Source organism: Heptranchias perlo, chromosome 6 (assembly GCF_035084215.1).
Source record: "Heptranchias perlo isolate sHepPer1 chromosome 6, sHepPer1.hap1, whole genome shotgun sequence".
NCBI classification, from domain to species: Eukaryota; Metazoa; Chordata; class Chondrichthyes; order Hexanchiformes; family Hexanchidae; genus Heptranchias; species Heptranchias perlo.
Genome location: NC_090330.1, coordinates 36,913,079 through 36,937,207, shown reverse-complemented (window position 1 = coordinate 36,937,207; position 24,129 = coordinate 36,913,079). Strand labels below are relative to the sequence as shown.

Below are 24,129 nucleotides of genomic sequence, written 5' to 3'. Positions count from 1 at the left end.
TCGATCGACAGTTCCGACGGGCCACAGCAAAAAATCGCATAGACCTCCTCAGGAGACTAACACGGGACGCAACCAACAGAGTACCCTTTGTCGTCCAGTACTTCCCCGGAGCGGAGAAACTACGCCATGTTCTCCGCAGCCTTCAACATGTCATCAATGAGGACAAACACCTCGCTATGGCCATCCCCACACCTCCACTACTCGCCTTTAAACAGCCACCCAACCTCAAACAGACCATCGTTCGCAGCAAACTACCTAGCTTTCAAGAGAACAGCGTCCACGACGCCACACAACCCTGCCACGGTAACCTCTGCAAGACATGCCAGATCATCGACACAGATACCACCATCACACGAGATGACACCACCCACCAGGTGCATGGTTCATACTCCTGTGACTCAGCCAACGTTGTCTACCTCATACGTTGCAGGAAAGGATGCCCCAGAGCATGGTACATTGGCGAGACCATGCAGACGCTGCGACAACGGATGAACGGACACCGCGCAACAATCGCCAAACAGGAGGGTTCCCTCCCAGTCGGGGAACACTTCAGCAGTCATGGACATTCATCCACCGACCTTCGGGTAAGCGTACTCCAAGGCGGCCTTCGAGACACACGACAACGCAAAATCGTCGAGCAGAAATTGATAGCCAAGTTCCGCACCCATGAGGACGGCCTCAACCGGGATCTTGGGTTCATGTCACGCTACACGTTACCCCACCAGCGAACAAATGTTATCTGTTTTTAATATAATGGGTCATTTGCTGGCTCTCTCTGCCTTCCGGATGTTTCTGCCTCTCTCTGTGTTTTTTTTCTCTGTTTTTTTTTCCCTGTTTGTTTTTTTATTGAATGTGTATTCGGAGGTTCTGCAGGTAACACCTCTCTGTCTGAACACGGTGATTGCCTTGGCAACGGGCAGTTGCAGGGGCAGTCTGTAAACACCATTTATTATTGTTCAATATGTATAAATGCGTAGGCTTCAAGGAGATCTTGAAACATTTGCCTGAGGAAGGAGAAAATCTCCGAAAGCTTGTGAATTTAAAATAAAATTGCTGGACTATAACTTGGTGTTGTAAAATTGTTTACAATGGATACACTTAGTCAGCTGTCACCATCCTACCTAAGATACACTCAGTCAGCTGTCACCATCCTACCTAAGATACACTCAGTCAGCTGTCACCATTCTAACTCGGATACACTCAGTCAGCTGTCACCATTCTAACTCGGATACACTCAGTCAGCTGTCACCATTCTAACTCAGATACACTCAGTCAGCTGTCACCATCCTACCTCAGATACACTCAGTCAGCTGTCACCATCCTAACTCAGATACACTCAGCTGTCACCATCCTACCTCAGGAATAACCGTACATACACTCATCTGACACCACCTGTGTCCATCTGGGTCTTACAGAGCTCGTATGTCACCATGCCATCTCAAGATAGACCTCACACATATTGTCACCATCTCACCTCAGGATGAACCTTCACCAGCCTGCCTCAGGATAGAAGTCATATACACTCAGCTATTACCATCTTCCCTCAGGATGAACTTCACATACACCCAACTGTCATCACCCACCATGGATCCAATCCCCTAAAACTCCTGAACTGACGTGCCCTCTGCTTCTGTCCACTTAGAACACTAACTGCAATACAACAACAAAAGAAGATCCCTAAACTAATTTAATAAACCAGATCTTCTTCTTGATCAATGTTCATCCATTACAACATGTGTCAGCCCAGACAGTTCTAGCCCACATCTTAATTGTTAACTAAATAGCCCTGTAAGCTGAGGTGTCCAAGTAGGTCTTCTCGGCGACATCATCCGAAAACAGGTCAGGTTCCACATTACGCTGACAACACCCAGCTCTACCTCACCACCACCACCTCCCTCGACCCCTCTGCTGTCTCTGATTTGTCACACTGCTTGTCCGATGAGTAAAAATTTCCTTCAACTAAATATTGGGAAGACCGAAGCCATTGTCTTTGGTCGCCACCACAAACTCTGTTCCCTAGCCACCGACTCCATCCATCTCCCTGGCCGCAGTCTGAGGCTGAACCCAGACTGTTCGCAACCTTGGAGTCCTATTTGGCCGACCACATATTCGTTCCATCGCCAAGACCGCCTACTTCCACTTCTGTAACATCGCCCGTCTCCGCCCCTGCCTCAGCTCATCTGCCGCTGAAACCCTCAACCATGCTTTTGTTACCTCTAGTCTTGACTATTCCAATGCTCTCCTAACTGGCCTCCCATCTTCCACCCTCCATAAACTTGAGCTCATCCAAAATTCTTCTGCCCATATCCTAACTCTCACCAAGTCCCGTTGACCTATCATCCCTGTGCTTGCCGACCTACATTGGCTCCCCATCCGAGAATGCCTCGATTTTAAAATTCTCATCCTTGTTTTCAAATCCCTCTATGGCCTCGCCCCTCCCTATCTCTGTAACTTCATCCAGCCCTACAACCCTCCGGGATCTCTGCGTTCCTCCAATTCTTGCCTCTTGCGCATCCCCGATTTTAATTGCTCCACCATTGGCGACCGTGCCTTCAGCTGCCTAGGCCCTAAGCTCTGGAATTCCCTCCCTAAACCTCTCCATCTTTCTACCTCTCCTCCTTCAAGACACTCCTTAAAACCTACCTCTTTGAACAAGCTTTTGGTCACCTGTCCTAATATCTCCTTATGTGGCTTGTGTCAAATTTTGTTTGATAATCGCTCCTGTGAAGTGCCTTGGGACGTTTTACTACATTAAAAGCGCTATATAAATGCAAGTTGTTGTTATATATATTCAGATCATTTGCTTTAGGGATTGGAAAACTGAATTTACCTTATCTGAAAGACATCTCCAGTCATTATTCTCCATTCGTTTGTACCATCCACTGCGATCATCTTCCTGAATTTTTACAGGGTTATGGTTATGAACTCGCCTGGATGCTTTCTGTTTGACAGCAGAATTAGCATAATCTTTGGGACTGTTCGCACACATATCCACGATCGGTCGGTGAGTGAATATTTTGTAGTAGATTTTTGGAGGAAATGTTTCCTATAAACCAGAACAGGAAGAATCAAATCAATTTGAATCAAATCAGCAAAATATGTGGGCCTCCATTTACAAACAGTGGTACTAGAAATGAATGTTGTATTTTTTATATTGTAGAAAAGCACCCGCAACAACAGATAACTGCGCAGGCACAAATTTACCAAAGTTGGGAATGTCACTGGCGTCAGCGCTGTAGTGTAAATGCTGCATCTGCCATTGTCTGAACTTTCTAATGGAAGTCTGTGTGTGTGTGTGTGTGTGTGTGTGTGTGTGTGAGCAACAAAACTTTATATGACCAAAATGTTGTACTCAGTTCCAAGACAGATATTTTCAAAACAAAAAACATTTCTATCAGAAACTGAGCAGTTTCATGTAAATGATGCAAACGATATATGAAATATATCTGGTCAAATTCCAGGTTATTTTCTTACATTTATAAGGGATAATTTTCTGCCTTTGCGCCACTGGTGGGAACCTCACCTGGAGGGAGCCTAAATTGGAAACTCAGGCAAGCGCCCATTAGTTCAATTTGGACGGAAAATCATGCAAGCAAACAACTGGGGGTAGAATTTCCGATTTGGGTGCAATCGGGAAATTGCGCCCAAAATGTGCCCAAAATCGCGCTGGTTAGGTTACAGTTCAAGTTTCCGCTAAAATGCATTTGCATAATCACAAACGTAGAATCTTTCATGAACCAGTGCAATTGGGCAGTCTAATAGAATGTAGTCATTTTTTAATTTCTTTCCACTTAAAAATATTCAGTGATGTATTTAAGAGTGGTAACCTGGTGCAGTTTTATTAATGCAGCTGAAAATGGATTTAATCACAGAAAATAAGCATTTTTAATGTGTCCAGTCCTCCACCTATGAGCAACCTGATTTAAAATCACTGAAAAGACTTTAGAAAATTATACTGCACCATTTACTAGTTTCCATTGGTGTACATTAGTCAGTTTCTTAGTAAATTAAATATTTTTTGATATGTAAAAACTTTTAAAACATGCCTACTGGTGCCTGTGCACCTAAGAAAATGAGTACAATTTGAAGAGCCTTCCCTATGGAGCAATCAGCGGAAACTCACAATGTCAACCTGGAGCCATGGCCAGTTTTGTGGGCAGGTCCTGATCCGGGCAAATTGAATCATAAACCAGGGTAAAAGATCACGGAAAACCCTGAAATAAGTGGTTTTGGGCACAATTCACTTACATTTAAAATTTCCCAATCTTTTGCACTGGTTTGGCCAATTGCGCTGGAATCTGGGCACAAAACTAGCGGAACTCTACCCCCGCCCTGAACTTTCACTATGTGCTTTGGGTGGATGAAGTTCTCCACTGAAGGTGCCCAGTGGAGAAATTACCCTCATATTGTCCAGTGAATTTTTATGCTCAAGAATGGTGCACTTTCCACCCTTGTCACCAAATGTCAGTCTCAAGCACTCTCAGATCATGTACAGCAGGAGCTAGATGCACTTGACTTCTGACATGTCTGAACCATAATATCAGAAAAACATCTCCTATTCTAACAGCAGGAGCTTTTCCTTTTGCCACAGAAGCCGTCATTATTGATCTTCCTGAGTGTGATTAGTGTAATTTGAGTGAATTTTGCAAGGTTGCCTAATCCATTTTAAATTGACCTGATCAGAAAAGATGGGGTACACCATCCCCAAGAGGAAGTACCAGGGCAAAAAACACTAAGAATCGCTTAGAGGTTATTACATTTGTTTGCATTTTATTTCACTGTGACAAGAGAGTTTTCTTGTGATGGTGTAGAATAAGGTAATAGCAAATAAAAGGAATGAGATCCATGGGTGCTGAGTTGGTACAGATGATGATGTTGTCAGTGGTGCATTTGACTACTGCATTGTGCACTAATGGAGAAGATTTTTCATGGATTGCCCAATGAAGACAGGGGAAGGTCTTGTAAATGAAAACCTACATATGGCTCTTGCTGCTTACAAAGGTGGTTTAGTGGAGATCGCTTCTGAATCCTCATATTTGTCTTGGTTTCCTCTTGGCTGCAGGTGGGTGTTTCCTCCTCCACCTGCTCTATGCTTATGCTTCTTTCAATGGCAATGTTGTGGACATGCAGCAGACTGTAATGGTATCTTGGAAACCCTGCTGGCTGTATTGTAAGATGCCCTTGTTCAGGCATCTTAAGTGTTTGATAATGATCTTTGTGGCTGGATGAGCCTCATTGAATCTACATTCAAATGCTGTTTGTAGCTGTCTCAATGTTGTCATAAGTCAAGGATGAAGAGGATAGTCCTAGTCTCCTAAAATACATTCTTGCCGTCTCATCATCTTCAAATAATCCTAGCACAATGGATTGCCTGGGAAGCAGCCATTCACTTGCATGATCATATTTTGATTTCACAAATGATCTGCACATTGAAGTTCATGATGATGATGGAATTGTGTGTATGGGGCCTTTGGGCCACATAGGTGCCATCAATGAAACTCTGGACTTTAGGGAATCCTGCCATGTGAAAACATTGCACAGCCCCCTCACTAGCTGCCACATGGCCACAGGGAAAGTGATGAAATTGTTTTCCTTGATGAACAACACATCAGTCACCTTCTTAATACAGTTATTAGTTGCAGATTGAATGATGTCATTGATGTTTCTACAGCAACTTGGAATAAAGCATAATATGTCAGGGCTTAACAGCCACTATCACAGCCCTATGAGGGAAGTTGGGTGGAGGTTAGAATCCAGGAGATGGTACAACTCTAGTAAAGTGCAGCCATCAAAAGCAGTTTTCCACCAACTTTCGAGACTAAGTATGTTGCTGCCTGTAGATACGCCTTTGTGGGTAATGACAGACAAGGGCAGTCCAATTCTGATGCAACCTACTTTGCAACCCTGCTTTCATTCTCTTCTCCATCCTCCAAATAAGCCGTCCGTCCCATCTGGTCTTATCTAAATTTGTCAGAATTGCTGTGTTAAGTCATAGTATCCCAAAAGTAGCGCAGACATATAAACTAATCCCAGAAGGGAAAGAAAGAACTTGCATTTATTTAGTGCTTTTTGCAACCTCAGGACATCCCAAAGCACTTCACAGCCAATTAATTACTTTTGAACTGTAGTTATTTTGTAGGCAAATATTGCAGTCGATTTGTACACAAGGTCTCACAATCATGAATGAGATGAATGACTAGATAATCTGTTTTTCGATGGTGTTAGTTGAGGGGAGAATATTGGGTAAGACACTGGAAGAATTCCCTGCATTTAAAAAAAAAGTGCCATGGGATGTTTTATATCCACCTGAACAGGCAGACATGGCTTTGGTTTAGCATCTCATCCAAAAGCCAGCAACATTGACAATGCAGTGCTCCCTTAGCATAGTACTGAAGTATCAGCCTAGATTAGGTGCTCCAATCCTGGGATGGGGCTTGAACTTATGATTGTCTGGCTCAGAGGTGAGATTGCTACTAACTGAGCTACGCTGAACAAGATTGCTAATGAGATAATGTAATAGTGAACCCACTTAATTCAGTTAGTTAAACAATTCAGTTAATTTAATTTATTGGAAATTGAAAAAGAAATGTGTTCATTTCTTCTAAATGTCTACATTGAACTTGTATGAAGCAACAACGTAGGCAGCCACGAACATACAGAGCTAATTGCATTGTATCTTATTACAAATGCTTATGGAAATATAGGGGAAAGATTTTCTTTTTGTGCTATGTGTGACATAATCATAAAAGTGTGATTTACAGTTTCATTGTACATAGCACACATTGGAAATCTTCCCATATGGTTAGTCAGAAATAACAATTCAGTGCATCTTATTCACTGTTTCATAACAACTAAAAGTATTTCAAAAGCTGTTATTGTAGGTGAGCTCCTGGTGAACCTCTGATACAACTACTTGTGTCCAAGATCAATTTTGTTTTAAAGATGCTTGCAATTTTAAAAAAATAATTCTTATAATCCACACTAACATTAAATCTGTTTAGGATGTGGTTTTCTCCCGCCTCGAGTCCTGGACCTAGACCTGCCCTGAAGGCTTCCCGTGGTCTTGTTTGCGGCGGAGCCTCCACCCATCCCAAATAAGGTCACTGGCACAGAGGGAGTTCCCATGTCGTCCCCCTTAAAGGGACCAGGGTAAATTTTGAGACTGGTGCACCAAGTGAGAAGTTACTTATTGGCCTCCTGATGAGCAGAAGTGGGCTCTACCGGGGGAAGATCCAGGCTGGGATCATGGTCTGGATCCCAAAGATTCAGCAATGGTTATTCTGGAGGGGCGGGGGGGAACTTGGCATTCCCCCAGAATAGGAAAGTCACACTGGAGTTTCTAGCCTGCGGGGTATGGCATGTGCTCGAGATGCACCGCTAACGCAGATTAAGTGCCATCCACCTGCCCCCGCGTACTCCAGCAGCATCACTGCTGGAGGACACTGACAAGCAAGATCCCAGCATAAGTGCCGGGATGTAAATTTGCAGCCAATGTAAATTTGCAGCCTTGCATGTTAACATAGCTTCAAGTTAGCCATTTCTACATGAACAGATTTCACCAACAAACATGCACAACATCCAATATGTAATAGCAAACAACACTAAATTGGTATGGCCAAAAATGGTATTAATTTCTATCACTGCAAAAGCAAATAAAGTTCACTTACTCCTCCCAGTCTGAATCGGACATGAACTCCAGCAGCACTGTCCAGTAATTCTGCCTGTGAATGTGTAGCAGCAATGGATTTAGATTGCACTATGTTAACTTTCTAGAATTCTCATTTGTATGTTGTTTTAAATTTAACTGTGTAGTAAAGTCATAAGTTTGTACTATGGCAAACTCAATAAAATCATGAAAAATTGTCAATATGCAGAAATTGTTCCTGTTGCTTCCTTTATTTTTGTTCTTGCTGTAAATGCAAAGTAAAGCTCCCTCTACTTTGTCCCAACCTCAGAAGATCACCCCCCTACTGCACCAATGTGATATTTTTCCATGTCCCATAGCAGCCAGGCAATTTTGTGTCAATTGGAGCCAAATTGGGGTACTTTTGTGTTGTGGGTCCATGGCCACTTGGGATTAAATTGAGATTGCCCAAACCCATTTCACATAGGACTATTACAGTTACCTGGAGGAAATTTCCATCTGTTTAGTTTGGGCTCATTTGAACACCTTTCCTGATTTGTAGTTTTATATGCCATCTGTTACCAGTAAACTTGTCAAAATGCAAACTGTGACCATATTTTATTTATATATAAAATACAAAGAAGCCCAAGATACCCAAAAAGAGGCTGAGGATACAAAATGTAAACTTATTAGAAAACTTTCTGTAGTTTTTGTGAGTAGGATAATGTCTTTCTCATGTGACCCACCCTCTCTTAAGCCACCATTAATATTTTGGTCTTTAATAAAAGCGGTCATTCAACTGGCTGCAGCCTCTAGATTTAACATTTAAAAACTCGGGTCATGTGACTGGAGGTGACTAGTTGTAGCACAGGAAAAAAAATGTTTTACAGGACAATTGACTGAAGTTAGGACTATGGAGAAGCTGACGAGTCGCCTACCAGCTCCTGTTTTTTCCCTCCCACACATTTCCGATAGGCTGGTGGAAAAAACAGGGAAAGTAAATAATGTGCAAAAAATTGTATCATAATGAGACCTGCATAAGAAGAAAGACACATATACAATAATATTAGAACTGTAATTCCAAAATGATACTGCAAGTGACTTGAGGAAGGTGGCTCTATCTGAGATGAACAAGAGTAAAGCAAAAACAAAATACTGCAGATACTAGAAATTGGAAACAAAACCAGAAAATGCTGGAAAGACTCAGCAAGTAAGGAGGCATCTGTAAAGAAAGGAAGAATGTTAACGTTTCAGGCATAGCTCTGGAAGATATTAGAGACATATGTGGTCTCCAACACCCCCCCCCCACCCCCCACCTTTCACCTGCTCTGTTCTTTCTGTTATATCTTAATATCTTCTAGTTCTGACGAAGGACTATGCCTGAAACGTTAACATTCTTCTTTTCTTTATAGATGCTGCCTGACCTGCTGGGAGCTTCCAGCATTTTCTGTTTTTGGTTCATGACCAAGAGCAATGTATCCACAAGGGGGCAGCAAATCATAACTTTTGTGCTTTTTATTACTACCAAACAGTATCAGTTTTAATAACAGAAAATTTCTCAGAAATTAATGTTTAAATATTTTGTTCTGAAAATGAATAAAATAAAGTGAGAGTAATATGCTGCATGTGTACAATGAAACACTAGTTTGCCAGCTTTTGATGAATGGTTTTCAGTGCTAGCTTCTGCCATCATACTTCCTTATTCCAATGAGAGGGCTTCTCACTGCTCAGCAGGAGGTGGGTTCTGTGGTGTGGGACCAATCATGTTGGATTTTTTTCCATGAGATGTAGCACTAAATTACCATGCAACGTTCCTGCTGAGAACTGAAGAAAGTCCTGACCTAATGAGAGCAGACAATTCAAGCGACAGTCAAAATTAGGATTCAGCTTCAAATCAACACTCTACAGCAGGATCCTTGCTGCAACCAATTTTGGATCATTTTTATTTACAGAAAAATGTAAATGTAAATAGAACAGCAATAAAGCCCAATAAGAAGCACAGTATAAAATGCAGCAGTCTAGCGACTGAATATTTATCTTGTGTAGTTGACTTGTTCATAGTCAGACCGCATTACAGGCTTTATTGCTTAAATAGAGTTTCACTGAAGATCATTCTTGGCTCACGTTCTGCAAATCTTTATCAGAAGTATTTCTAAATTGTCCTACCTGATCATATTATATGTATAAGATGTAATATTAAATATGGGTTGGGGATGTTGTGAAATTTTCATGGAACAATCTTGCCTTTCTGGCTTAAAGCTCTAAATCTTCACTACGCGTCTCTTCGTATAGTGAAGTCCACCAACATCAATAACAGTGATTCGCAAACTTTAGAAAAAGCAAGAAACTTAATGAAACGTGAAAAGGTCTTTTTATTTTATTTTGCAGATTATTCTTGGTGTGAAATATTAGGAAATCTAAAATAATTTTATTTTGCTAATGATTCCTTGCTAATATAAGATATATATATATCCATCTGTTACATGTACATTCTCCACTTTATTTATTGTGCTGAATCTCAAAAAATCTCAGTGATAAAAACTGGGGGTTTTAAGCACACATTGTTTTTCTTACCTCGATTGGATTGATACATTTCATCATGAACCGAGGGTCTCCTTTCCCTCTGAAATTAATCATGTTCCTGTAATGCTTAAACAGCTGCATATTCTGCAAACAGCAAAACAAGGTTTGCAGTTACATCAATAATGTCAAAAATAATGCAAATTCCTCAACTGGACCAAAACGGAACATGTCAGTTAATTTAATTCGAACATTGAAAAATGTGAAACTTATTTATTAGCCCAATATGCACGTAGAGTAGTGACAGTGACTCATAGCAGTTCTTTCAAGAATGTGAAAAAACCTTAACTCACAAGCACTGGAGCATAGGTAAGATTTTGTTTTTCAGCATTCTGCTCTCCCGAAGGTGCTGACTTTTGTAGGGATGTGGTTCCATGGACACTGGAAAAACCTCCTTCAACACAATTAGGTGGCCATTCCTCATGTGTGAACCTCAACAAAGAGTGCTGACAGGTATATTTGACCATGGCTGGGGTGGGCAAGTCTCACGTGTTTGAATTGCATTTCATAATTGAAGTACATGTGCAATTGATGAATTTTAATCAAGTTGAAATTTTTTTTAAAATGGGGTTGAATTTCCATGGACGTTCGCCAGAGTGTCCACTGTAACTTTTGGTAGAAGATCCACAGAAACCCTGAATCAAGCCCAATCTATTTAAAGAATCCTAAATGATGCAGCAAGTTTATTCAATAAGTAGCTAACCATATAGATCAGGAAGGTCCCAGGTTTGAGCTCCGGGATGTGCTCCGTTAGTTGATCTCAATGGGGTGGTGGTAGGATGGTATAATTGGCTTCAACCCACCTGGGTAACAAGGGGAAAATCATTTAGGATTCCTGCTGCTGATTCGTATCCAATGACACTTGCTAAAAGAAAGTGCACTAGGATGTCAGGTGAAGACGGGATCGGGCTTGCCAGGATGCCCCACCACAGTCAAAACTTCTGAAAATATTTACTGTCAAGGCTGACATATAAATAATGGCTGTTTGGGAAAGTACACGAGGACAGTTGGTACTTGTGCAATCTACCCCACCCAGCAAACAGTTAAATGCCTTCAGGGAGAAAATTGGTAAGAAGTTCCTCCCCTCCAAATACCACACTAATATATTTTAACAAGGAGCAGTAGAATCAACAAAGTAGGCGATAAAAATTCCACAAGGATTATTAATTGGACTTGTAAACATCTGCAAATCGACACTGATGTCAGCTATTGTTAACATAGCTCCTCAGACAAAGCTTGCCATATCTATGGTGCCTATTCTTGGATGGTTGGTTTGTTTGCCAACCCATTTTTGGAAGTTCCTACACCTGACATACTATTTTCCGATATGTGTCCACAGGGGCAGTAATGGCCTGTAGCTCTTGGAGTGGATCAGCATTAACTGCCACCCACTAACGATTCTCAAACCTGGAACCAGGAGGGGTGTTAAAGACAACTGTAAAATGGAATAATCTGACCTAAATTTTGTTACCAGCTGGATGCTCCTTTACTGACTCCACAATAACATTTTATTTAGGTGTTAAATGCCTGAATATTGGTGTATTGAAGTAATTAAATAAAAACTTTACTGCCCAAACAGAGCACAGCAAGGAGAAGAGATCTTGACTTATTTATGCAGGGCTCACTCCATCTCCCTTTTGAAAATTTCTCTCTCTTATTTCAATTTCTCCATTATTAAATACAGCGGGGTCTATTTTGACTTTTGGGCAGCTGACGGCGGAGCGTGCTGGTCAGCCGTCTAGTCGGGAGGCGGTTGCCACTGTGAGTTTGAGCCCCGGCCTCATTTACATTTGCCAGGCGAGCTACAGGGTGCCAAATGACCGTCCCGACGCAGCTCACCAGGTTTGGCAAAGAAAACCGGGACTGAGCAGCAGCCAGAAAGGTAAGTCACGGAGGGGGGAGTCGCGATCGCAGAGGATGGGGGACCCAGAGCGGCAACAGCCCAGGTTATTTTTGTTGACCCCAGAGGTGCACTTCTACTCCTCCAGGGCCCAGAAAAATAATTCAACACTTATTTTTGGCGGGCCTTTTCTTCTTCATTGCCTGTGGAAGTGATCAAAGCCTGCACTGAGCAGGCTGTGGCCAGTTCCTACCTAAAATGGCAATTGGGACCCTGATTTCCATATTAAAATCAGGCGGGTGGTGTGGACAACCAGACGTCGGCCCCTTTTTAAAATGGCGCCGGCTGCGTCGCTGGTGCTAATGGGGCAGTAGGCTACCGACCCCATTTTGAGGCCATCAACGCCAGGCGAAGGGAGTCAAAATCAACCCCAGTAAATCACAAATTTCATGCAGTGTTTTCACCTCAGAACAGACTAAATACCCATTTACCACGTTATCATCATAAGTCTTTTTGTTCAATTGCAGGGAGGGCAGGAGACACCAAAACCAACCCATTGAAAGTAAGGTATGGGCGAAATACTTAAACTGTTCAATGTCTATCTAAGTTCATACCTATTTGAAGAACTGGTATGACTACATGGAATTCCTTCAGGAGTGTTGACCGGAGGTCACCGGTTACGGTTATTGGCTTAGTACAAAGAGGAGAAGAGTCAATTTTCTCTTAACTCTCAATTCGCTTTATTCACGCCGTTAGATCATATACATATAGCTTATACGTCTGGTTAGATATAGATATGCAGTTTGCACCAGGTTACACAGTTTTATACCCAAACTAGGATCTAAACGCACACCCACTAGGTTTCTCTGACACTCCCTGAGTGGTCACAGAATATAAAGGATAATACCCGAAAAGGAGAGCTGACACTGGCCAGGCGTTCCATTCTCTCTCTCTTCTGACGTCATCTCTACGTCCCTGACGTAGGTTCTTCCACTTCCGCGATGGTTGGTCTCTGGAGTCTTCGCTCTCTCTCTTTCGAGGTTTCTCTGACACTCCCTGAGTGGTCACAGAATATACGTCGTCTCTACGTCCCTGACATAGGTTCTTCCACTTCCGCGATGGTTGGTCTCCGGAATCTTCGCTCTGGCTCCACGCCCCAGATTCTTCATTCTTATTCCGACTCTTATCTCTTCAAGCTGTGTTGTCTCTCTCTTTCGTCGGTTTAGGCTTGCTCCCCTAGCCTGTGTCTTCTGTCCCAAGGACTAAGGTAGCATTACCTCATTACTCGTTTTCTAAATAAGGATGTGTGTCTTATCACATCTCATTTGTCTTTCACAAAACTTAGCTAATTCAAACCGGTTCCAGCCAGCTCAGGCCAGCGACTGAACTCAGGTTACTTCAGTTCAAAAGTTGCTTTTGCCTGTGTGTCAGCAGCTGGAAATCTCAGGTTACTTTCTGCAGCCCCTGACCAACAGGAGTTATTATTAAAATCTTAGCAGCAATTAAAAAATGCACGTTTTTACCCTGTGGCACTAAAAACTTGATAATCAGCATCTTCAGTAACGACTGTAGTTCAGCTCTCACAGCATTCTCTGTTTTATAATAAACAGTTTTTCACATTTCCACAGTACAACAATGCAAGAATTAGTTCTGATGTTGGTAGAGTTCATGCAAAGAGTTGGCGCCAGACCTCATTACAGCTTTGGTCCAAATATGGACAAAAGAGCTGAATTCCAGAGCTGAGGTGAGAGTGACTGCCCTTGACATCAAGGCAGCATTTGACAGAGTGTGGCACCAAGGAGCCCAAGTAAAATTGAAGTCAATGGGAATCAGGGGGAAAACTCTCCAGTGGCTGAAGTCATACCGAGCACAAAGGAAGATGGTAGTGGTTGTTGGAGGCCAATCATCTCAGCCCCAGGGCATTGCTGCAGGAGTTCCTCAGGGCAGTGTCCTAGGCCCAACCATCTTCAGCTGCTTCATCAATGACCTTCCCTCCATCATAACGTCAGAAATGGGGATGTTCGCTGATGATTGCACAGTGTTCAGTTCCATTCACAACCCCTCAGATAATGAAGCAGTCCGAGCCCCCATGCAGCAAGACCTGGACAACATCCAGGCTTGGGCTCATAAGCGGAAAGTAACATTCGCGCCAGACAAGTGCCAGGCAATGACCATCTCCAACAAGAGAGGGTCTAACCACCTCCCCTTGACATTCAACGGCATTACCATCACCGAATTCCCCACTATCAACATCCTGGGGGTCACCATTGACCAGAAATTTAACTGGACCAGCCATATAAATACTGTGGCTACAAGAGCAGGTCAGAGGCTGGGTATTCTGCGGCGAGTGACTCACCTCCTGACTCCCCAAAGCCTTTCCACCATCTACAAGGCACAAGTCAGGAGTGTGATAGAATACTCTCCACTTGCCTGGATGAGTGCAGCTCCAACAACACTCAAGAAGCTCGACACCATCCAGGACAAAGCAGCCCGCTTGATTGGCACCCCATCCATCACCCTAAACATTCACTCCCTTCACCACCAGCGCACTGTGGCTGCAGTGTGCACCATCCACAGGATGCACTGCAGCAACTCACCAAGGCTTCTTCAACAGCACCTCCCAAACCCGTGGCCTCTACCACCTAGAAGGACAAGAGCAGCAGGCACATGGGAACAACACCACCTGCACATTCCCCTCCAAGTCACACACCATCCCGACTTGGAAATATATCGCCATTCCTTCATCGTCGCTGGGTCAAAATCCTGGAACTCCCTACCTAACAGCACTGTGGGAGAACCTTCACCACACGGACTGCAGCGGTTCAAGAAGGCAGCTCACCACCACCTTCTCAAGGGCAATTAGGGATGGGCAATAAATGCCGGCCTCGCCAGCGACGCCCACATCCCATGAACGAATTTTAAAAAACGGCCCAAGAGACAAACCCAATTTTAATCAGCGGGATGCTTTAAAGTGCCCACATCCTGCATCTCTCAGCCTGCTTAACAATGAAGTAGGTTTACAGTTGGGTACTGTAACCGTACAATCGGCAAGCACTCAGCCCACTGGCTCTGTTTAAAATTAGCTTTGGCATTATATTCCTGCTAAGTGGAGTGCCACTGTACAAGCAGCTGTTAGTTAGCCATTGGAAATTTCCTTCACACACCATCTTACAATATTTGATGGTATAATGCCCCTGATATCATGAAACAGTGTATCCTCTGACTTACTGTGACCAATGCCATGAGAGGTTCACTCGTATATTTAAAAATCACATGTAACTGCATTGTTCTTTCTTGCTGAAAAGAACAATTTTCTGCCATTAATTTAAGGAGATATGACCAATTGTTTAATTAAGGAACAGGTTGTAAGTCTGTGAAAATGGCTGAAAGCCAAAATAACTCTCCCAAAACATCTGAACACACCACTGTAATAACATTATTTGCATACTTCCTTTGTTTCTTGGCATATTTTGTGGGAAGAGAACACGTTGGCAGATCTCACATCAGCCAAATGTAAACAATAGTCCAACCTGTTTTTAAAAATCAATTTTACCATCAAAACACATAATAGGGAGGATCCACAGTAATTCATCCACTCCTATGAAAATTATTCAACTATATGCTCAGAGGCTCATGCTTCTGTTTCATACAGCTTTCCTGACAGTTTTCAGCTCTTTCAAACCTTGAGCTATTCATTACTTCAGACACAAAACTACAGCATTCTCTAAAATCGTAAATATAATAAAGGGAGTGGTTTTTGTAACAAAAATATATATTTATTTAATAAATGTATTTTCATATTTAGAATTCACCATAAAAATTTAATAAATGTATTTTCATATTTAGAATTCACCATAAAAACATTTTAATTTTATTATATTTGGGAAATACAGTAAAGAAAGAAGAATCTGAATTTATATAGCACCATTCACATCCTCAGGATGTCCCAAAGTGCTTCACCCCCAATGAAATGCTTCTGAAATTTAGTTACTGTTGTAATGTAAGAAAACATGGCACAGTATTGATTAGTAAATTAGTAAAACCTGGGAGTGATACACCTGGAAACTCAGATTAAAACTGCTCAGCAATCCTGTGTTTACTACAATTCCCAACCATCCACTGCAGTTTGCCAATTCAGTATAAAGTAAAACTTACAATGTATCTTCTCCATGCTCTTTGTATTATTCTTGCTGAATTTTCTAACACTCTCAAAATTTCTTGCTGCTCCTCAGTTACAAGGATCTCAAGTATCTTGCCGACAATGACTTCACCGGCGGGGCGCCTGTCTGCAGGGCTCTGCTCCTCCTCATTGTTAACATCTGGCACTTCTGCATCAATGCTTAAAAAAACACGTTACAGAATTTAACATGTTAATTCATGACTGAGTAAGCATTAACTCAATTTCCACAGAGCAAGTCTGCATGATGCACTTTCCTTTTGATTATACACAGGAGCTGAATCAGCTTCAGAAAGGTGACATCTGTGGTTCTGTTTTCTAGCTGATCTGGTCAGGGTTTGTGAATGCAGATATCAGAAGGTGTAAAAAGAGAAGCATATAGGGGCAAAACCATTTTATGCCCTTATGTTCATTAGTTCAGTTCTCAGATTTTAACATATCAATTGTACCTTTGACTATTCCCATCTGTCCAACAAGTACCCTGCTAAGAATTAGAGGTGTTGAGGGAAAACAACGACCTTTAAAATAGTATTTTTAGCCTCCAGAGCAATCAAGAGCTATTACAAAGGTGGACAGTGATGTCAAATGTTGTGAGGCCTGGAGGGTCATTAAGGAGGTGAAGCAGGATCAGTGGGTTTCATTCATCCATAATGACACACAATTTAAACAAAAAATCCTACATTATTTTTCTGTTGGATAAAGTCAGCCATCAATCAAATGGAATCTGCTGCTTTAGTAACAATGACTGACAAATTTGGCTCTCTTCAACAAACCCATCAGCATGGAGGTTAGAAAAGCAGATAGGAACATAGGAACAGGAGTAGGCCATTCAGCCCCTCGTGCCTGCTCCGCCATTTGATAAGATCATGGCTGATCTGTGATCTAACTCCATATACCTGCCTTTGGCCCATATCCCTTTATACCTTTGGTTGCCAAAAAGCTATCTATCTCAGATTTAAATTTAGCAATTGAGCTAGTATCAATTGCCGTTTGCGGAAGAGAGTTCCGAACTTCTACAACCCTTTGTGTGTAGAAATGTTTTCTAATCTCACTCCTGAAAGGTCTGGCTCTAATTTTTAGACTGTGCCCCCTACTCCTAAAATTGCTAACCAGCGGAAATAGTTTCTCTCTATCCACCCTATCTGTTCCCCTTAATATCTTATAAACTTCGATCAGATCACCCCTTAACCTTCGAAACTCTAGAGAATACAACCCCAATTTGTGTAATCTCTCCTCGTAACTTAACCCTTGAAGTCCAGGTATCATTCTAGTAAACCTACGCTGCACTCCCTCCAAGGCCAATATGTCCTTCCGAAGGTGCGGTGCCCAGAACTGCTCACAGTACTCCAGGTGCGGTCTAACCAGGGTTTTGTATAGCTGCAGCATAACTTCTGCCCCCTTGTACTCCAGTCCTCTAGATATAAAGGCCAACATTCCATTTGCCTTCTTGATTATTTTCTGCACCTGTTCATGACACTTTTTTTTATTCGTTCATGGGATGTGGGCGTCGCTGGCGAGGCCGGCATTTATTGCCCATCCCTAATTGCCCTTGAGAAGGTGGTGGTGAGCCGTCTTCTTGAACCGCTGCAGTCCGTGTGGTGACGGTTCTCCCACAGTGCTGTTCGGAAGGGAGTTCCAGGATTTTGACCCAGCGACTTCAATGATCTATGTACCTGAACCCCTAAGTCCCTTTGGACATCCACTGTTTTTAACTTTTTACCATTTAGAAAGTACCATGTTCTATCCTTTTTTGATCCAAAGTGGATGACCTCACATTTGTCTACATTGAATTCCATTTGCCACAGTTTTGCCCATTCACTTAATCTATCAATATCGCTTTGTAATTTTATGTTTTCATCTACACTAATTACAATGCCACCAATCTTTGTGTCATCGGCAAACTTAGATATGAGACTTTCTATGCCTTCATCTAAGTCGTTAATAAATAGTGAATAATTGAGGCCCCAAGACAGATCCGTGCGGGACTCCACTAGTCACATCCTGCCAATGTGAGTACCTTCCCATTATCCCTACTCTCTGTCGCCTTTCGCTCAGCCAACTTCCTAACCAAGTCTGTACTTTTCCCTTGATTCCATGGGCTTCTAGCTTAGCTAACAGTCTCTTATGTGGGACCTTATCAAATGCCTTCTGGAAGTCCATATAAATAACATCCATTGACATTCCCCTGTCCACTACTTTAGTCACCTCTTCAAAAAATTCAATCAGGTTTGTCAGGCACGACCTACCTTTCACAAATCCATGCTGGCTCTCTCTGATTAACTGAAAATTCTCGAGTGTTCAGTCACCCTATCCTTAATTATAGACTCCAGCATTTTCCCCACAACAGATGTTAGGCTAACTGGTCTATAATTCCCCAGTTTCCCTCTCTCCTTTCTTAAAAAGCGGAGTGACATGTGCAATTTTCCAATCTAGAGGGACAGTTCCTGAATCTAGAGAACTTTGAAAGATTATAGTTAGGGCATCCGCAATGTACTCACCTACTTCCTTTAAAACCCTGGGATGGAAACCATCTGGTCCTAGGGATTTGTCATTCTTTAGTGCTATTACAGATGTCTGTACTGTACAGATAGGCTTATATGAACCCCATTGCATTACTTTATTAAATGTAGGGCAGCAGTGGTAGATGTTATTCATGCTGAGTTCTTTAAAACTGTTATAGGCAAGACGAATGGGAACAGTAAAGGTCTTGGAGGATACTGCTGAGAACCACGTCGGTTACCTTTTGGAGGTTGGTTAGGATTTTGTTTGAGGTACATATACTTGGTATTCCAGAGTGCAGTTATGATTTATATCCACAAGGGGGAATCCTAGTGAGCCTGATAATTACTGAGGAATCTCGCTGGTATGAGTGACTCTTAAGTTGGCTCGACAGGTTGCCGTGGCTGCAGTGAGGTCCAGTCTGAGTACCCTGGAGAGAGAGTCAGCCAGTGGGCATGCCTCTTTGCTAAAGTTCCTCACATGAGGACCTGGACTAAGAAATTGGCGATGAGTAAGCTTTGTATGTGAGTAAGCTGCCTTCTGTAGGTCCTTCCACCATGCTGAAGGCAGATGATGATGAGGAACTCTCAGAGTTGGGATGGCAGTTGTTCGAACACATTGTCTGGATGTCGTGTATGAGAAGGGCTTAGTGCCTGCAATTATGTGTCAACTTGACTCAGTGGGAACACTCAAACACTCTGCTTCTGAGTCAGAAGGTTATAGATTCAATCCATACTCCAGATACTTGAGCAGGTACTTGAGCCCATAATTTAAGCTGGCACCTCAGTACAGTATTGAGGGAATGCTGCATTGTTAACGACATCATCTTTCAGATGAGATGTTAAACTGCCTGTTGAGGTAGATTAAAAAAATTCATGCCACTATTTGAAGGAGAGTATGGAAGTTCTCTGCTGTATTTGCCTACATAACAACAGTAATTACACTTCAAAATAATTAATTAGATGTGAAGTGCTTTAGGGCATCCTGAGGACATGAAATGTGCTATATAAATGCAAGCTCTATCATTCTTGTTGGGTTGCAAAGAAGCAAGCTGCTGCTTATGCTCTGCACCTTCAAGTGGTCCAATTGCCGCCTGATGGGCTACCATGTATGTCCATAATGTGGTCAGGAGATGGCAGCACATTTTATAGCAAGTGATGCTGCTCACCATGACAATCATCAGGAGCTCCTGGTATCTGATGTACACCCAGTGAGAGCTCAAAGTCACACTGATCAGTTGTCTAATGACCAACTAGTGGCTATCCTCTTTGGAAAGGAGGGGTTAAGTGAGATCTCTGTGACATCAAGGTGGCTCCAAGATGTCACACCTGGCAATGGAAATTTGGAACCAAGTCTGCTATCAAAAGGACTTAATCAGCCAGCCTGCCTCACTATTGTAACCTGGAGGGATAAAGCTGTCACTGGGCAATGGGATTTTTTTTTACTTAGCTTCAGAGAATCCTGAAAATCTAGTGGATAGTTTGGACCTAGTTGCATATGCAGTGGGAAGCTTACAAGTGCTCTGTATTAATAAACTACATCGTTTTAGTTGTTTACTTGGGTATTCCTGAGCCTTACTTTGTCAACCTGTGCCTGTCTCTGGATTTAGGGAAGTGAGTGTGTCCACATGGGGAGAAAGTATAAATAATAAGCAATTTGTTAGCCTGACTTGGCAATCAATAAATACCTTACATTGGTTGTGTTGGGAAGTTTCTGATCCATTCTGTGAACACAGGGTGATAAAAAACATAGACAGAGACAGAGGCAGTCAGTCAGGTTTTAAACATAAAACTGGGAGGGCAAGCTTTGGACAGATTCAGCAGGAGAATGCAGGAGAGTAGTTAGGTGTTATTTTGTTTAAGTCAAGCTAGATGACCCACTAATGTGGTGAAATGTAGTGTGTTTGTTATTTTGTATTATTACGTAAAGACAAGATATACTGTTTGATCTAAGTGAATCTGATCATAATTGTTGCTCCGAATGTTCACTCTCTATGCAACAAAGCAGCTTAATGATTCATATCTCACCTTGTCTTACCAAGGGTTTACTCGGTCTGCTTTTGAAGAAGCGGAAGTACCCATGAGAAATCAACGAGCATCCATTTCAGATCTCAAGGCAATATTAATGTTACATCACTGAATTACGCTACTGCATAGTTGATTATTGGGCTGTACACGCCTAAATGTAAGAAGCTCAGCCCAATTGCGGGTGCAACTAGCACTGCTGTACCTGACTGCTACTGTATCAGTGTAGCCTCTTGACCCAGGTGTCTATGGCAGCAGTTACTGCGTCCATGCCAGAAGCTGTGATTGTCCTTAATTTCTCTGTTGGGGGTGGGGGGGGGGGGGGAGGGCACTGATGGGGACGTATGCTGTAGATTGCTCTGGAGCGGTCATGTGCTCCAGGGTTGACTGCAGGGCTGTTTGATGCTTTGCAACCATCTCTCTTTTAAATCCTGGACCCCTGAGATCTGGGCCAGCCAAGGGCTGATATCTCCTGACTCTCTGGCCAGCAACAAGTACTTCCTCAATTTCCAGCTCCAGTTCCTCTTGCCCACTCAATAGCAGTGTGTCACCCTAAGCACTCCCCTCAGGATCGATAACCACTTCCTCCTGAGTGGACATTACTGGGTTGGTGCTTGGTAGGGAGAGAATGAATGCAGCATGCATTAAGAGGTGCTAGCAGCTCTGAAGCTGAGGCGCCAGATTCTTCTTGGAGCTGTTCCTCTGCTTGGTGCTGTGGTAGAGAAGTAGAGCTGCGTGTCATCAGCATACATGTGGAAGCTGACCCTATGTCTATAGATCAAGAGCCTAGGGGCATTCTGTAGATGAAGAAGAGGAGGGGGCAAGGATGGATACTGGGGTCTGCCGATGTGACAGTATGGGGGTGCGAAGAGAAGCCATTACTAGAGATGCTGTGGCTACAATCAGATAAATGACGTGGCTACAATCAGATAAATAAGAGTGGAGCCAAGCCAGGGCACCAGGGCAGTCTCACCGAGTTGGAAAATGAAGAAGCATTGGAAGGGGATGGTTTGGTCAACTGTGTCAAAGGTTGCAGAGGTTGAGGAGGATGAGGTGGGATAATGCACCAAGGTCACAAAGAATGCCATTAGTATGACTTTGGTTAGGGTGTGAATTAAGTAACATTTGCAGGGGAAGGAAGAGGGTGTGAAGGATCTTGTGGCACCTTGTGGATATTTTAAGTAAGTAGTAGATGGTATTCAACACAGGGAGGACAAAGTGGGTGGAATTGAAAAATATGTTTATAACATTGCAATGGAACAAGGTGTAAAAGGTATAACTGCCTCCTCTTGGCTAACCTGGTGAGGTTATTGAACTTCTGCTGGTACTGTATAACTGTGGGGGCTACTGGAGATGGCACTCACAGCCAAGGCCATCTCCTTCCATGGCCTGTACCATCCCTTTGATAGACCTCCTTCCCTCTGTGTCAAAGATTGCATGCATGCTTGCTTTGCCTTATTTCAATCAATGAAGGAGTCAGAAAATTCAGGGGCTCGGTGTCTAATGTAGCATCCTCAGACACCCTTCCTTTCCTCTTGTACTCAAATTTCTTATGCCCAGACAATCGCTGGCTTGCTCTGTAAGTTGCTGCAACCACTTAAATACTACAGTAGTGCTGGATTTCTCTCTACTGAAAGGGGAACTTTCAGCAGAGGGCAGAAATTGTCCTGGGAGCTCACCACAATATTAAAATAAAGCTACTGGGGCAAAGTGGGGTCACAGTGGCAGGTGAAAGTGCAGTCCCAACGCACTTGTCCCAACCTTGCCACAAAGGCCTTAAAGTCCAACCAAACAGGCAGATCGGGCCTCAGTTTGACATCTCATCTGAAGGACAACATTTCCAGCAAAGCAATACTCCCTCACTGAAATGTTAGCTACAAAATAAAGTGGACAAAAACCCATAAACAAACAAAAAAAAAGGAAAGATAGAAAACTAGATTGAAAGTGGAAAAAGACGTAAGAGATCGATAGATTTTTGGAGAAAGGGAATCAAGGGATATGGGGATAGGGCAGGAAAGTGGAGTTGAGGTAGAAGATCAGCCATGATCTTACTGAATGGCGGAGCAGGCTCGAGAGGCTGTATGGCCTACTCATGTTCCTATTTCTTATGTTCCGTGCCATTGTAGGATATAAGCACTGGATGGTGGTACATTTGTAACCTGTCTTCTATAGCCTCCAATTCCTCATTAGTCAAAGGTTAATAGCAGAATTACTTGATTGTGTAATACAGATCTAATTGGTTAGTATTTTTTGTGCACAAAAGAAGTTTAATGTGGAATAAGTTATTTACTTCAAACTAAAAGAGCATGAAATTGGTATTTTAGTTTCTGAGCTCCACTTCAATTCCATTCACAGTAACCTATCTCAGTGCACTCTATAAATCCTCAATCACTGATTACACAAATCAAAATCAACCTCTTTGAACAGCTTTTGTGCAGGCCTTTGAAATGAAAAGCAGCTGCTCACTGGATAACTAAGTGAAGTGCACCAATCAAGTTTCTGAACAGCAGGTATCAATTTTCTCTTAGTTACAGATGTTTTCTGTTGTGATGTGTGCAGGTAAGTATATTTAACTTTATCACAAATGAAATATATAGTTTGCTTGTAAAGCCAAGAAGCTGTATGTACATTTTTTTTTCACCCAAACTTCTTAAGGCTGTTTAAGACATTCTATAGACAGACATTAGAATTACATAGAATTTATAGCACAGAAACAGGCCGCTATGCCGGTGTTTATGCTCCGCATGAGCCTCCTCCCACTATATTTACTTCATCTCACTCTGTCAGTATATCCTTCTATTCCTTTCTCCCTCATATAAGCTTCCCTTTAAATGCATCTATGCTTTTCATCTCAAACAGGAGGAAAGTTCCATAAAGTATCCACTTTAAAATGATATTCGGCAGAAGTGTAAGGCCGTTATGTAAATGCTGAACTTCTACATACATTGAATTAATTGGCACTTTATTCTACCGCCTGTCATAACCATAATATTAAGTGGAACGGTTTGGCCATTTATTATACTTGAGTTTCAAAGTGAACTTAGATTCCTGTGCGGAATACGCAGGGACTGATAATGTGATCTGAGGCCCCAAAGCACTGTTGCACTTCACACATGCGAAGAACAGAAGCCTAATCTGTGTCTGAAGCACACGATGTCGTATGCCAGGAAGCCTGTACATGGACTGTGGGCAAGGCATATTAAGGCCCCATTTTATTTAAATTAGGTAAAACCCCATATTGCACGTGGAACGCCTGACCAATGTTCCATGTGCTCATTGTCATTTGAAATGGGCACTTCACTGAAGGCCTGGTCAAAAATGGCATTAGCTGGGAATTTCCTCGGAGCTGCTGCTCCGCTACATGGGTGTAATTTCACCAAGATTG

The 24,129-nt window shown here is 42.5% G+C and overlaps 1 protein-coding gene across 4 annotated transcripts in view; it reads right to left on the bottom strand.

Annotated features, from left to right (window-relative positions):
* Positions 1-24,129, bottom strand: part of c6h11orf65 (chromosome 6 C11orf65 homolog) — a 75,066-nt gene that overhangs the window by 22,995 nt on the left and 27,942 nt on the right. For 3 of the 4 annotated variants that reach the window (XM_067986119.1, XM_067986116.1, XM_067986117.1), the window contains 4 exons: positions 16,200-16,383; positions 10,199-10,291; positions 7,668-7,721; positions 2,831-3,046 (listed from right to left, as the gene is read on the bottom strand). In XM_067986119.1, coding sequence (XP_067842220.1) covers positions 2,831-3,046; positions 7,668-7,721; positions 10,199-10,291; positions 16,200-16,383 — 547 coding nt within the window. The remainder of the gene's footprint in view (positions 1-2,830; positions 3,047-7,667; positions 7,722-10,198; positions 10,292-16,199; positions 16,384-24,129) is intronic. The other variant, XM_067986118.1, reaches the window with a different exon arrangement.